This window comes from Cyphellophora attinorum (genome assembly GCF_001299255.1).
Source record: "Cyphellophora attinorum strain CBS 131958 chromosome Unknown Contig6, whole genome shotgun sequence".
NCBI classification, from domain to species: domain Eukaryota; kingdom Fungi; phylum Ascomycota; class Eurotiomycetes; order Chaetothyriales; family Cyphellophoraceae; genus Cyphellophora; species Cyphellophora attinorum.
In genome coordinates this window covers 173111-187818 of record NW_017253234.1, presented here as the reverse complement: position 1 = coordinate 187818, position 14708 = coordinate 173111, and the positions used below count along the sequence as shown (strand labels likewise).

The 14708-nt window shown below is 53.3% G+C and overlaps 4 protein-coding genes across 4 annotated transcripts; 1 reads left to right on the top strand and 3 right to left on the bottom strand.

The window, feature by feature from the left end:
- Window positions 1-367: 367 nt before the first annotated feature.
- On the bottom strand, window positions 368-2062 carry AB675_1783 (Alpha-glucosides permease MPH3; the record flags this gene model as incomplete). The annotated part of the gene is made up of 4 exons (XM_018141700.1): window positions 368-550; window positions 631-732; window positions 789-1994; window positions 2039-2062. The coding sequence occupies 4 exons, from the start codon at window positions 2060-2062 to the stop codon at window positions 368-370; spliced, it is 1515 nt and encodes a 504-aa protein (XP_018002753.1).
- Window positions 2063-3253: 1191 nt separating this feature from the next.
- On the bottom strand, window positions 3254-4576 carry AB675_1782 (uncharacterized protein; the record flags this gene model as incomplete). Its single annotated transcript, XM_018141699.1, has 5 exons — window positions 3254-3506; window positions 3563-3672; window positions 3734-4207; window positions 4252-4382; window positions 4438-4576. 5 exons carry the CDS (start codon window positions 4574-4576, stop codon window positions 3254-3256), a joined length of 1107 nt encoding a protein of 368 aa, XP_018002777.1.
- A 1300-nt stretch (window positions 4577-5876) lies between these two features.
- Window positions 5877-8114, top strand: AB675_1781 (uncharacterized protein; the record flags this gene model as incomplete). Its single annotated transcript, XM_018141698.1, has 1 exon — window positions 5877-8114. The coding sequence occupies one exon, from the start codon at window positions 5877-5879 to the stop codon at window positions 8112-8114; it is 2238 nt and encodes a 745-aa protein (XP_018003091.1).
- A 1112-nt stretch (window positions 8115-9226) lies between these two features.
- Window positions 9227-14620, bottom strand: AB675_1780 (Actin cytoskeleton-regulatory complex protein pan1; the record flags this gene model as incomplete). Its single annotated transcript, XM_018141697.1, has 4 exons — window positions 9227-9857; window positions 11424-13962; window positions 14016-14274; window positions 14321-14620. 4 exons carry the CDS (start codon window positions 14618-14620, stop codon window positions 9227-9229), a joined length of 3729 nt encoding a protein of 1242 aa, XP_018002636.1.
- Window positions 14621-14708: the final 88 nt, after the last annotated feature.

Sequence of the window (14708 nt, the reverse complement as noted above, 5' to 3'; positions counted from 1 at the left end):
GTCGTCACCGCTGACGCACGGAAATTGTTCACAAGAAAGTCAGATTTAGGCTTGATCCTGGGGACGAAGGCGCTAATCTGATTGGACGCGCCGCTTCGAATGTGCACAGCCTTTGCTCAATCCCAGTATGTCCTCCATGGTATATGAGCCCAAGCAACACGCTGAAGTCTAGCCTCGGGAGATATGACTATAGAACACGAGATCCACCCAAGTGGTCCGACTGAACGGCGATCTCGTAGCTCTTTCCAAGACAACCCACATCCGCTGTGTGGTCATCCCCGACTGAGCCACATCGTGCGAACCTCACATCAGTGAATTGTACCCTAGGCCACCTCAGATCGTGCTCGCCCCCATTTCGAGAGAGTCTTCATTCGGCCCGGTGGAAAGTGTCCTCGGTAACAGTGATGTCGACTTTGTGAAAGCCTCTGACTGATATCTTTCGTTCGAACAGAATGTCCATTTCTGCTGGGGTCCTGTCTTTGGACTCGGGGAGGAAGAAAAATGCTCCAAGGAATCCGATGAAGGTCGTTGCGCCGAACACAAAGCCCACCTTACCACCAAGATTGCCAGCATCGGGGTTAAACATGTATGGGAAGATGAAGCCATCAGCCAGGTGAAGAAGTTAAGGACTATGTTGCCGAGGCCTATTGTTCGTGCACGCATTCGGAGGGCTGGAATTTCGTTGCCAACAGTCCAGCCAACAGTAGCGACAGAGATCTCGTAGAAGAAACCCTGACACTGTCAGTATCATGCCTCGATGAGAGGCAGTCACCGGACTTTGTACATACCCAGATGAAAATGAACCCAACGACGGCTTTGTAGGCGTTGACGGATCCGACCACAGACAAGCCACCGATAAGGAAGAGGCAAACAGCGGCGCCAAACTGACCCCATACCAGTAGTGGTCGGCGGCGAACGTTGGCAATGACACACCAAGCGACAACGTTGAATACCCACATGACTGCTGTATTGACTAAGCCAAGAAGCAGAGACTTTTGTGGAGAATACCCGATGAGTTGGTAGAAGTAAGTCTGGTAGCCAAGGACGAAAGTATTCCCTCCAAGATAGAAGCAAGTATACACGAACATGACGATAAATGTCCGCCGACGGTGCAGTTTCGAGAAACATTCCAGGTAGTTGTTACTGTCATGGTCTTCCGCATGGGCTTGGGCTTTCTCCATGGCCAAGGTCTCCTCAATTTGTGCGAGGATGCCATCTCTGTCAATACTGCTGTTCTTTCCATGAAGTCGCTCGAGAGACCGCCTTGCTGCATCTCGCTTTCCGGTCCGAGCTAGCCAAACGGGCGATTCTGGCCACATCCAGCAGGTGACGAGCACGAATCCCGGGACAATCCACTGACATGCAAAGGGAATCATGTAGGAGGATTTGGTAGGGAGGACTCCAAGGTGATACATGACTCCCGAGAAGACAAAGACACCACTCAGAATGGTAGTATTTGTCATGGCGCTGAGGACACCGCGAAGGCGGAGTGCAGCCACTTCGCTGGCGTAGAGGGGGCCAATGACCAGCCACATGCCGATCGGGAAGCCGTTGATCGCTTTGCCGGCGCAGAGGATGCCGAGTGAGCCATTGGACCAATACTGAGCTGCGACACCTCCAATCGAAATGACACAAGAGATGGCTGCAGCATTCCGGCGTCCGACCTTGTCTGCGACATATCCTGCTGTAGCTGCTCCCACGACGGCGCATGCTTGACCCACGGCGCTGAAGATTGCCAGCCAGTTGGCGGTGATGATGTAAGCAACATAGCCGCTGCCTGTATCCAAGGGCTTGCCGTAATCCTCACGAAACTTGGGCACTGAGACTTGGTAGCCAGCGATGACGCCATCCATGCCGTAGTTGAAGGCCAGGAGGAGACCGTAAAGTACGTAGAGCGAGGATCGCCAATAGATCTTGACGGCATCGAAGAAGCTGAGGCTCTTTTCATACTCTGTGTATCTTGCTGCTAGTTGGGCTCGGGAGTTGGTGTCGACCTCGTGTTTTCCATGAACAGACTCAACCGCTCCTCTTGGCTCACCTTCTCGGGAGACTTTGACGCCATGTTCGTATAATATGCTCGTCGTGGACGTTGGTACTTCCAGACGAATGGAAGAGTGAGGTGAAGGCAGGGCAGAATCCAAAACGGCCCGACGACCTGGGACTCACCGCCCTAATGTAGTGGTCGGGCTTGATGCAAATTCATTAGTCTGGGGTACGAGCATCCCCAGAAAACGTGGAGACTGGTTGAGCCGGCCAGCAGGCGTGCATCTGCGAGATGCCATCTTGGTAGCGAGCTCTCGGAGCCCAGCCGTGTGGCTCTCGAAAGGACGCTAGCTATGTCAGTTTTGACTAACGTAAGTGAGCAGGGTCACAGCAGCCAGAAGCCGCCATTGGCTGAACCCCAAGACTCGTCCCCACGTCACCTCGCACGCACTCATGATGAAGCGATGCAGCCGCTCATGGGCGTCCTAGACCTTCAGAGTGACTCGCCCTTTCCACATCCCCATCCCGTCGAGGCTTAGGTACATTCTTGCATCCTGCGAGAATTCGTTCGACGGATCCGCATTTCTGGCTTGTGCGAATCATTTTGAAGAACGCACTACGGGAAGTTGCCTCGATGACCAGGTCTACTCGCGCCCAATGCTCGTACAGCTTTGTCAGAAGAACCAAGCTTCGCCCATGGACGACGGGGCATTCGCCCAATGACAGGGCCGTCCTATGCGCTGATTGAACATGTGGCGAGGGATGGTCTAGATCTTCGGAGTCGTAGAACTCCTTGATCTGTAGTTGTGTGACTTGGAGTTAATCGTGCCGACAGTGACGTTGCGGCTCGCAGAGTCGGACGAGGACTCGATGATATAGTCAGATAGAGCCTGGAGTACTTCGTACAAAGAACTAAACTCGCGGGTACGCAGTTTCCTCTTACTATTGTTCAACCCGTCCGACAGCTATGTTGAGGCAGGTATGACGTGCTGCCCCAGAAAGGTGTTTCGACAGGCGAAGCATCAGCCATGGTATCGGGTAGCAGAGTCACCGCTGGTATTGTGCGGAACTATTGATTGCGCTCACTGATACAGCTGCATATGTACTGGTATGGAGCAAGTGCAGCCGACTTCGCAGCAGGGTCAGCTTCCGGTCCGGGATCTGTGAGAACAAAGAGCAGCTCAACACTTTGAGGGTCGCGCATGCGGCGCTGCTATAGCGCGTGGCGGGTACCGATTAGCCTAGCAAGACAGCCGAAGATTGCAAACACCTAGCTCTCAGCCTCTAAGTAGTTTACGTACTGAGGGTAAACGCTGAAAAAGGCCGGGTTGACTTTCCAGACGTCCAGCGTGCACGCTTGTTGCTGGATCAGGTCGAACAAGTCCATTGTTCCTGGCTTGATCTCCGGAAAAGCAGTTTCATCGTGTGCCCAGTTGCGGGATAGGTTCTCAAAAAGGTGTGTTCCAATCAGTTCGGCATCAACATCGTTCGTATCTCTGATGAGCGCTTGCCGGAGATTTGGCCTGCATTGACACGTGAGAATGCGTTGTCTTTGTTACAAGCGCGCAAATAGACGTACCAGACAAGCATGCCGATGAATGGGCGATGAGGGACGATGCATTCTAGCGCTGAAGGGCGCATGAACACGGGCATCTGATAGTATGATTCGGAGGTGCCCAGAATCTGCCACTGCACACGGTTGGGGTCAGTAAACCTCGTTTCTGGCTGATAAGAAAGATTGCGAACCCACCCGGAGAAATAAGTATTGCACCCAAAAAGTGAACAAAAGATTCTGCAACGGCACAGCACCGTATCTTTTAATGAATTGCAACAGGCGAAAAGACAAACAATCGAACGGTGGATCAGACAGCAGCCGCTTCAGTGTCGGTGCTGTTCGAGCCTCGAAATGGCCTTGCTGTAGCTCTCGTCGACCTTCTTCAATAAAGCTGCAGACGTGCTTATCTGAGTAGCTCACAGGTGAACAGTACCGGGGGAACGTTAGACTCGGGTGTGAACTGTCAGTAGCTGGCGGTCCAAGGAACGGCCTATTCGTGGAGAAGAAGACATTATGCTGCATCGGATCCGACCACCAACCTGCAAGGGCCTGAGAGTCCGCGTTGGTCGTCGGAAGCCTCGGGCCAGTCTGGTCGACCATGGGCTTGACCTTGAACTTGTACGCCGCTTTAGGGTTGGTCGTGACCTGCATCTCCAGCATTCCGGCGCTCTGATGAGCCAAGCATCTGGATCGCCGTGCGTGGTGACATCCACGCCTGCAAGTGTCCAGTCTTGGTCCGTGAACGTATCGGCATTGATTGGCATGGACTGCTGGGGATCTTCCAGGTTCCAAATGTCCACGTTGAGCACAGCATTGTCACCATTCAAGGGCAGCTCGCCAGTAACTGCAGCACATGGTCAGCAGGTGCTTTCTGGCTACAATCAGGTCGCAAAGTGTACTTTGAGCATCAATGTCATTGTTGACAGGTTCAGGATCGGGTTGATCTTCAGAAGTGCAGTTAGGAGGTCGATAGTCCTCGCAGGGCTGTACAGAACACTCTTCTCCGTCCGACGCGACTGTCGCGGGAGTCTGAAGCATGGTGTTCTGCTGTTGATGGGTCTCATCGCTGTCCTTTTCCCTTTGAGACTCATTTTTGGTGAGCGGCTCTGCAGAAACGGCGATTTGTTTCACTCGTTCCAACCTCGAGGATAAAGAGCGACAAAGTTCCTGCAGTCGAGTCCTCTCAGCGACAAGGTAATCAAGTCGTTCATCGCGTGTCTGACGTGCCGACAAGTCTTGAACCGCCTCCTGTAGCTGTTGGACGTACACTTTCTGTCTACGTCGATGCTCACGCTGTGCAGTTCTATCCGTTTCCCGCTTCCGGGCTTTGCGGTCCTTTGCAACTGTCGCCGATGCATTTTCAGTCATGGTGGTCAGAGTGGATGGACGAAGGAAGTCAGTCCTGTCATGATGCGCAACAAGAAGCAACAGCAAGCTGGGGAAGGCACGACTCTCCGAACCATGGATGTCATTTGAAGAGCGCTCCAAGCACGCCACGTCCCCGCAAAACCCCGCTCGAAGGTTCACGAGGCAACATCTCGTTTCAACGCCGTGGGACAGCTGCTAGGTACGCGTTTAAGGTACCGATAGCTAGCACTGTGTCGATGGACTTCTGGAGCAGGGTCACTGGGTGAGCTCGCGAAGGCTTGGCCTTCAGTGCCCCGGTTGGCGGAACCTTGTTCGGCGGCAAGTGCGTACGTCAGTAAAGCTGACTCAGTTGCAGTTACCTATGACCACTCTCCCGCCGAGTTGTGGGAGAGAGATGCCCTCGACCTGCTCATCGTGGTATATGTAGGCGCTGGCAGAGAATATCAGCATCGAGCCGAGGAATAAGACACCATTAAGAACATTCTCGAAACCGCCGCAAAGCACACAAAAGAATGATGAGGCTCTTCTAAACTGTGCCACCACCCGAAAATCCGGTTGCGACTACCGATTTCAGGCGCTGCAGCAATGATTCTGGGGCTCCGCGTTGGCCCAAAACGGCAAAGAAATCCCAAAAAGCTCACCTCAGCCTCCTACATCGAAAATTCTTCACGTCCCTTCGTCCCCTTCAGACATTCTCGCACCACATGTTTCGCATTGCCGGAAGTTTGCTGCAGCTTCAGTGCTAAATTTGATATCGAGGAAGCGTGTTGCGACAGTAGCGATGTGTCATTGAAATGTGCTATTACTGTGCTCTGAGCACAAAGTTCCGTCATCGTGTGCCACAATGAATTGTAGGTTTGAATATAAGGTAAGAACGCGTGCTTCGCAGCGTACATAATACCAAACAACATGAATTCGAGATTCCATAAGCTTGCAGTGCGTTGCTGATTACAGATCATTCATCATTCCCATGGCAACTCCAGAACGACCTCTATCGCCAGTGGCAAGCTCATCAGGCGCATCGACGCCCACATACGATAACGAGAAAGCGTCAATACACACGGGACCGGATTCGGCAACGAGTGATCTAGAGGCAGGTTTGCTCGCGCGGAGAGGCACCAGTACAGAACCGAGGTCACCATCAGGTGTTTCGAGGGTCTTCAAGTCGCTACGATGGAAGCCTGCAAAGTCTTCGGGTCTGACTTCAGAACCCGAACATGTCGATGACGAGAAAGCAAAGGATACAGAAGCGGGAGACGAATCGACGACACCGGACTACACAACAGAGGCCCGACAACTAGTCCGCTCATTTACACAGCGAGATCTGACGCGAGGATATGGTCAGTCGAAGTCAGGTACACAGACACCTGGCATCGATCAATACGTCCACGATCTGGACTACATACCAGCTCCAGAGCAGTACAAGCCAAGCATCTTCGGCGCCCTACTTACCTCAAAATTGAACACGCTTCAGCACGAGTCGCAGGCACAAAGAGCGCAACAGCGGGAATTTTACAGCAATTTCGAAAGCAAGCATGGCCGATCAAGGTCCCACGATCGGCTGTCCGGCTCATCAACGCCAAAAGTACGGTGGTACGACAAGCCCGAAAGCTCATCCGTGACGAACCTTCTGGCACAAGCAACCCTGTCCACAACCACACCAGGCCTACCAAATACTGCGTCAGCAGGCACCTTCCCAAGAAGCATCAAGCCACGACCTCGGTCGACAGGCTCTGAATACACGATCTCGGACCAGTTCTTGAAACGTGGCTCGCAACTCGACCTCAACGATGCCCTCGTCGACGAAGTTTCCGACATCATCGCACGTCGAAAATACCTAACGAAACTATGTGGCGCCCTCATGAAGTACGGCGCCCCCACACATCGGCTTGAAGAATACCTCTCCGCTTCCGCGCGCGCCCTCGCCATCGACGCAGATTTCATGTTTATACCAGGCGCCATGATGTGCACGTTCATCGACCATAGCATCTACGCCAACAATGTCGAGATCGTCCGCAAGTCCGCCAGCCTTGACCTCGGCAAGCTCAAGGACGTCTTCAACGTCTACAAGAACGTCATCCATACAAAACTCACGGCCCAAGAGGGAATCGCTGCACTCGAGACAATCTCCACTGCACCAGACCGCCACAATATTTGGTTCCGCATCCTCATGTTCGGCCTCGCCTCCGTCGTCGTCGGCCCTTTCTCCTTCAATACCCGCCCCATCGACTTCCCACCCATCTTTGTCATGGGCTGCGTCCTTGGATGGCTCCAGATGCGTGTCGTACCGAGATCGGAACAGTTTTCAAACGTCTTCGAAGTCTTCGCCTGCGTTGTCATCGCCTTTGTCTCCCGCGCCATCGGCAGCATCAAGTACCCTGGATCACAAGACTACATCTTCTGCTTCTCCGGCGTTTCGCAGTCCTCCATCGCCATGATCCTCCCCGGCTTCATGGTCCTAAACTCTGCGTTGGAGCTGCAGTCACGCAACCTCGTCTCTGGAAGCGTCCGCATGGTCTACGCCATTATCTACGTCCTCTTCCTCGGCTTTGGGCTGCTCGTGGGTACGACCATCTTCGGCCTGATCAAGCGCGACGCCGTGAGCGAAGTGACCTGCCAGGTTCCCAAGTGGTTTCAGGCAGATGACTCGAGCCCGAAGCTGCTGTACACTACTTTCGTTTGGGCGCCTCTATTCGCCTGCTGCGTTGCACTGATCTACAACGCCAAGTGGCGGCAGCTCCCTGTTATGGCGCTCATCGCGGTCGCCGGTCACCAGGCAAACTTCTGGATCAGCACGCAGCTCGCTTCGAATCTGCAGGTCGCCAATGCGATCGGTGCGTTCGTCATTGGTTGTATGGCCAATATGTACTCCCGGGTGTTCCACGGACTGGCTGCGGCAGCGATGTTGCCTGCAATCTACGTCCAGGTGCCGGGCGGGCTGGCGGCGAGTGGATCGTTAGTGGCAGGTATCGACTCCGCGAACCAGATCTTTGGGAATAGCAGTTCAATTAGTGTCATCAACAATGGCACGCAGGGGTTTGTGGCGGCCCAGAATGATCCAAACAGTGTTTACAGTGGCACCATCTTCAACGTCGGCTATGGAATGGTGCAAGTAGCCATCGGCATCAGCGTAGGCTTGTACTTGAGCGCGTTGGTGGTGTACCCGATGGGGAAGAGGAGAGGAGGCAGTGGATTGTTCAGCTTCTGATGTCAAGGAGAGACAGTTTAATTTGTGTTGTACCAAAAGGCCATGAAGCGCTGCTGGAACATCGTGGCTTTTTCTTGAAATGCATCTCCTTGACGTGTCTTGTATCTCTCCCAGTTCTCCTTGGCTGCTTCGCTCCATATGTGACTGTCCTTGCCCAGAGAGTGCCCGTCGATGGCGAATTGCAAGACGAGGATTTGAGAAGCCCATGCGCCATTACGGAGAGACAGCGACGGAACGCTCATGAAGTCCGCTTGCGGCTCTTTGTTCGTGCAATCTTGAACTATGCCATAATCGATACTTCTCTTCTCGGAGAAGGAATCGTATGACCTGGTAACCCTCTCGCTAGCAATGTAATTGTGTGTTTCGTCTGGCACATGCAAGGCCCCCTCCAGCAGAATGCATCCATCAACACGATTCTGTGAAGGGCCCGCGGCGTACTGCACGTTGATACGAACAGTTCCAACACCTGCGACTCGGAAGTCGTCTGTGTCGTTGACCTTGACTATTGATGCGATGGGTGTATAGGTCTCGAAGCAGCGGCGATCTTTGACGACACTGTGAAATCTTTGCATCAAGCTGCAGTGGGCAGGCGTTACTTACTGCACATTTGAGTGTTCGAGATAGACCCATTCGCGGCCCAGTGGCTTCTGTTCCATCCTTGATGACATCGTCAGAAATTGCGCTGTGGTAGAGGATGACTCTGGCTCAGACAATGACTGATTTGCCAATGAGGCGAAGCGGAAAAGAGGAAGGTTGTCGGCGAGATCTTCGAGCGGTTCCACCAACTGCCTAGGCTCCCAATCCAGTCCTAGATGGCCGAGTGGTTCGCGGACTAATACACCTTTGCTATTGGTGTACTCCATCCTGCTGTGAAACCGACACGACAGAGCGTAAAGATGGAGATGTAGTTACTGAACTCCTGTTTCGTGGTTTCCGGATTGCGGCCAGTACTTTCATCGCACTTTCCTTGTCACTTGCCAAGTTCGTGAGTAGAAAGCATGAGCCCGGGTGCTGTGGTGAGGTCTTTATCGTTGCCTTATCTACCGGACAAATCAGGCAACAAGACCACAAATTGCTGCACAAGGTCATTCGTCCCGAAATGATCGTACTGCTCAAGTCCACCATCGATAGAATGTGACCCCGTTACAATCATAGCAGGCCGGCTGCTGCTGCACTTTGAATGCATACCGGATGCACTTTTTACATATGTGATGCTTCTTCTTGGCCTTCGAAATCATCTTCCCGCGCTTGTACTCCACGTCGACAATCCCAGCATCTTCTGGAACACAAGTAGAACACCAGTACGTCGATGGCTGAGCCGCTGTGCACGAGCGACACGCATCGCAATAGCAGCCCAAATTCTTGCAAGGCTTAGACGCCTCGGGTCGCTTCCGGCCCAGATCGCGGCGCCAGACATCGGTTGAGCCCCGCGTTGAGAGATCCTCGAACACGTTTCCTTTAGCCGGGTACATGATCTTGTCCTGACAAACGGGGTCGGTGCAAACGTAGACAGAATTGGTGCCCATATGGCGATGGCAGACTGGCTTCTGGCAGCGCTTACACTTGTAGTGCCGCAGGTTAGAAGGGGATTTATTGGCGCAGCTGCCGCATTCAGTGCACTTGCAGGTGACGCTGCAAGTTTGTTTCCAGCTATTGGGATCATACTCCTTTCCAGGCTCGTCGGAGATCAGGTACGGTATCAAGATAGGGTCTTCCTCCTCCGCCATGATGAGATTGCAGTTTCTGCCGCCACATACCGTGCACGTGCGTGTCAGCATGCCCTTCGAGAGGGAACTCTTCGGCATGCATTTGAGGCAGGTCCGATATCTGTCTCCGTTGGTCTTGCAGTCCCGACAGTGCCACGACTTAGTGCCTGTAGGCTTTTCGCATGTTCTGCATGAAGCCATAGTCAGATAGAGTCCCTCGGCAAGCTCGCCAGCCTTTGTATGCTGTACCGTTGGCGATGTCGTGGTTGTCTCAAATCCAACAGACGAGCTAGCAGCGTTGCTCACCAGCCGATTGCTTGCGCTCATACAAAAATTGCAGTAGTGATCACTTGTGAAGCCGGTCGTGGCCGAGATACGGCTTTTATCGACGGGAAGGCAGTCCAGACACATACTGTAATCGTTCCGCGTCACTTTGCACCATACACACTGCCAGAACTGGCAACCCAATGGCTTGCTACACTTTCTGCATCCCAGGCCGACTGGAAATCCTACGTATGGCGAAGTTGCGATCGGAGCGATGGACGTGGCGGTTCGTCTGACGAGCCCGAGTTGGTCCCTCTTGCAGTAGCCACAGTACTGACAGCTTTGGCTACCGCTTGCGAATGCGTTGCGCGGAATGCAGTTCACACATGCTACGTTCCTGGAACCGTTCGCTGTACATCCATTGCATAGCCAAAACTCATTTCCTACAGTCTGCCCGCATGATCGGCAGTTATCGATGGACGTGCTTGGTGCAGTTGATGCATATACTGCTGGGGAGGCCACTGGGACGGGTGCTGAAGTTGGTCTGACAAGCTCGAGGTAGGTGTCCCTACAGTGACCACACCGTTCCAGCATGAAACGTGGGATGCACTTCAGGCACGTTTTGTATTTGCCAGAACCAACGGCATGACAACTACCACACTGCCAGTATTCGTTCCCGAGGTCACGGTGGCAATTGCGACAGAGTTCATCGCGTGTTTTGGCAAGAGGGACAATCGGAGCAGCCACTGGAGGCTGGCTAGGGCCCGCGGTCCCAGGCTTCTTCGTGCTGGGGTCGACGAGCCGGCTGCTGGTGTGCATGCAGAATTCACAGAAGTGATGTTCCGTGCTCGAGACAAGCGGCGAGCAACTCAGGCAGATCTTGCTATTCGGCTGCGATATTGAGCACCAGTTGCACTCCCAGTACATGGAGCCAACAAATTTTGTACATTTTCGGCAAGGTCCATCATCCGCGATTGAAGTAGATCCCACAGTGGCGAATATTGAGTCCCAGTCATCTTGGGTCCCAGGCTTCTCTGTCGAGCTCGTGCCGATCGCGGAACCCTTAACCTCAGCTTGTGCTATCGACGTGGGGAGAGCGGATGGTGTGACTTGATCGATCTTCAACGCTTCTGGCGCTACGACGGATCTGCGATCGACACTGTGTTCTGCACCAACATTCTGGCGGCAAGCAGGACAAACGAGATAGTATTTGTCTTTGGTGGCTAGGCAACCTTCGCACAAGGGCACGCCTCCACTGCAGCTCTGCTTGCATTTGTAACGTTTGAACGAATCTCCACTTGGCACTTTCTGCCACGAGCATCCCTTGCATTTTGCACACTTGCAGGAATCATAGCAAGTGTGGCTGTCCGTAATTGGGAATGTCGCGACACCGCGCTTGACTCCAGATGGCGACATTGGAGCATTTGCAGACGAGTTGTCGAGGGTTGGTGCCGATGGTAAATTCAACTCCGGCGGAAGACGTGTGGGCACAGTATAGCCATTCAGCTTGCGATATATCAAGTGCATGGCGACCGCAAACTGGTCCATGTCAAGTTGGCCCACGTTGTTCGGATCCGCAAGATCCCATATTGTCTCCAGATCAGCTCGGTTGAGGCCACTTTGATCCATCATCCTGATAGCGACAGCACCTGTGATATGACCTCTTTTCTCCGCATCCCACGCTCTGAATAGCTCGTCATAGATTCGTCTCTCATCTTTTGTGATTGCCGACGGAAGTTTAGCAGGGCCGGCGAGACCTTGTGTGATGACTGTTGCAACATCGGGCACTTCTCCCGATACCGCGCCTTGATGCGAATATCGGGTGTACGTTTCTGCAGGCACATCTGCGCAGCGAGGGCACACCAGGGTTCCGTTCACATCCTTTAGGCATGCGTTGCATACAGGCTCGAGCCCGAAGCAGCCACGTCGGCATGAGTACATGACTGATTCTCTTCTTGTGCTTGTACTCTCATTCCAAGCGCACTTTGCACAAATGGCGCACTTGCATCGTTTAGAGCAGAGCGAAGTCGCTGCCAGGTCCTGGGCCAAGGAGATTCCAGAAGACAAGAATGGCGAGCGGCTCCTCTCCGGACGAGTGTCCTGACCGACATGTGTGGACAAGGGTGCGAAGCTCAATCGCTTTGAGGAAGGGTCCACAGGCGCTGGCTCGGGGGCACGCAGGATGGATTTGGTAGCAGAGCTGCTATTATCCGCATGTTCCTCGAACAAGAAGCTAGTCGCCAGCTCCTCACTCTTGTCGCAGGCAAAGTAAGCTTGAATGACCAGATCCCTCTCGAAGCCAAGCCGAACAAGTCGCTCAATAGCATCTCGCTCCTCGGAGGTGAGTGCGATCGTCTGACCTTCTGGCGAGGGGGAAGTCTCACTATCGCCCTCCTCGACGAGCCATTGTAAGAACTGCTCTCGATTTCGTGAGACCATCCGAGCAAGCAGAGGATTGCTCGCACCGACTTGTTGCAGGATGGGCTCGAGCATACCTGGTTGCTGCTGTACGGTCTTACGGAATAGTAGCCATTGAGGACTGCTTCGAATGAATTTCATGTCGACGGCGCTGAGAGACGTCGCTTGCGTAGGTTTTGGGGGAGCTTCCACAGAGATGATGGGAGTAGGTCTGACTGGCACGTTGATTGTGTGTGAAATAGGTGGAGCACCGCTTCGCCTTTCTGCTTCTGACATAATTTGCCGAACGGGATCGAACCTTTGTGCGAGACTGCCGCCGCACTTTGGACACCACGTCACCCCATCATCGCCACTTAAGATGCACGCTGTACAGATTGGCTGGTTCACCGAGCAAGAGCTCGATAAACACCGGTACTTGGTTAGCATATCCTCTTTATCGCTGACTGGACGTCTGAACCAGGAGCATGCTGAGCAGAATGCGCATATGCACCGCTCATTGCAGGCACTGTCGTGTGCGCGTACGATTTGATCAGGGACTGGTGAATGAGACTTCACCTCTTCCAGGATCTTTACTGGTGGTGTACTCGGTTGGACTGAGCCGGATCCAGGTCCTGTGCTGACGGGGCTATGATAGAGTGCCTCTGAAGATATCTTGCTGGACAGCCTGGACGCTGTAGATGCTTGTCGTGCAATGCCAGTAAGTGCATCAACGGCATCTCCTGGGGAAGAAGTGTTTGTAACAGGCATAGCTTGGCCTGTTTGATCTTGAGGGTTCGGAACGCGCGCAGGTGGGAGTGGTCGTAGGGCCAGGCTCTGTAGAGCTGGTTGCGGACCGTGATCATATTGTCCCGCTGGCAGTGAAGCTACCGGTGTCCCCATCGTCGCCGCCATGGGCTCGGATTTTGTCGTGGAAGAGGCATCGTAGATGTTGCCCGGGGCCGAGGCAGTCGACGACATTCCCGTTGTCTTTGGCTCAGACTTCGTGGTGCCCGAGGTGTTAAAATATGATGTTGAAGTCGAAGTCTTCGACAGCGTGTTGGGAGCTGATCCAAAGGGGCTTCTCATCTGAAAAGGCGAGATGAATTCTTCGTCTGAGCTGTCTTCTGTTTCGCTAGCTTCCGTTGCCTTGCCCTTTGGCTGCGTATGTGATGTTATCCACCCACTCTCGAGAGCATCAGCCACTGATGGACGCTTCGTAGCCTGTGGTGAGATCATGACCTTCAACAACTCTATGGCAGCGGCAGATACCTGTCGCTCTTGCAATCTTTCCCAGATTGGATCCAAAAGTGACTGATCTCGAGCATACTTTCTCACCATTTTCTTGCCTTGAAACAGGATATTAATGGTGAAGAGGCAATAAGCAATACAGCCGACAGCCCAGATGTCGACTGCGTTGGTATAAGGGTCGTCATCGTCCTCGTCTAGCACCTCGGCTGCCATGAAGGCAATCGTTCCAGTGCCTTTGGTTCTGAGAATGGTTTGTTCGCTGATCGCTTGCTGATCCCGAAGTCACCGATCTTGATCCACCACTGTGGTCCAGGCTCGGCAACAAGAATTTTTTGCGGTTTGAGATCACGATGAGTGATGCCTATCTTGTCGTGCAATATCATCAGGGCTTGAAGCATTTGTGATGTGATGTCCGCAACCTCGGCTTCTGGTAATGGTGCTGAGATGCAATTGCTCAGATCACGGTGTGGAAAGTATTCCATCGCCAGAAAAACATCGTGTTTGTCCTCCCACCAGCCAAAGAACTCTGCGAAGTAGTGATGATGCTGCCCATGTTGTCAGCCAGATTCAGTCCGAGATGGTATGACTCACCTTCGACAGCGCGGCCAAAGCGTAAAGCTCTTGTTGATACTCGAGTTGTACATCGCCGCACTTCTCTGGCTTCTCAAGGACTTTGACTGCCCGAACGTTGTCAGGATTGTTCGCTTCATGCTCACGCCAAACCTGGCCATAGCCTCCTCGACCGAATGCTCGTTTGTCTGACTTGACCCATTTCACATTTTTCGTGGCGTTCCTCTTCCCTCTCACCGGTTCGACGATGATTGTGTGGTCATCGTAGACTCGAGCGTCGAGTCGAAAGTGAGCGACGAGATCAGATCGAGCTGGCTCCATAGCAACTTGAATCGTGGATTACGGGTGCCGAGAGCGTAGGTGTGACAGGTGGCCTGCCACGATCCACCCAGATGCGCATTCATCAATG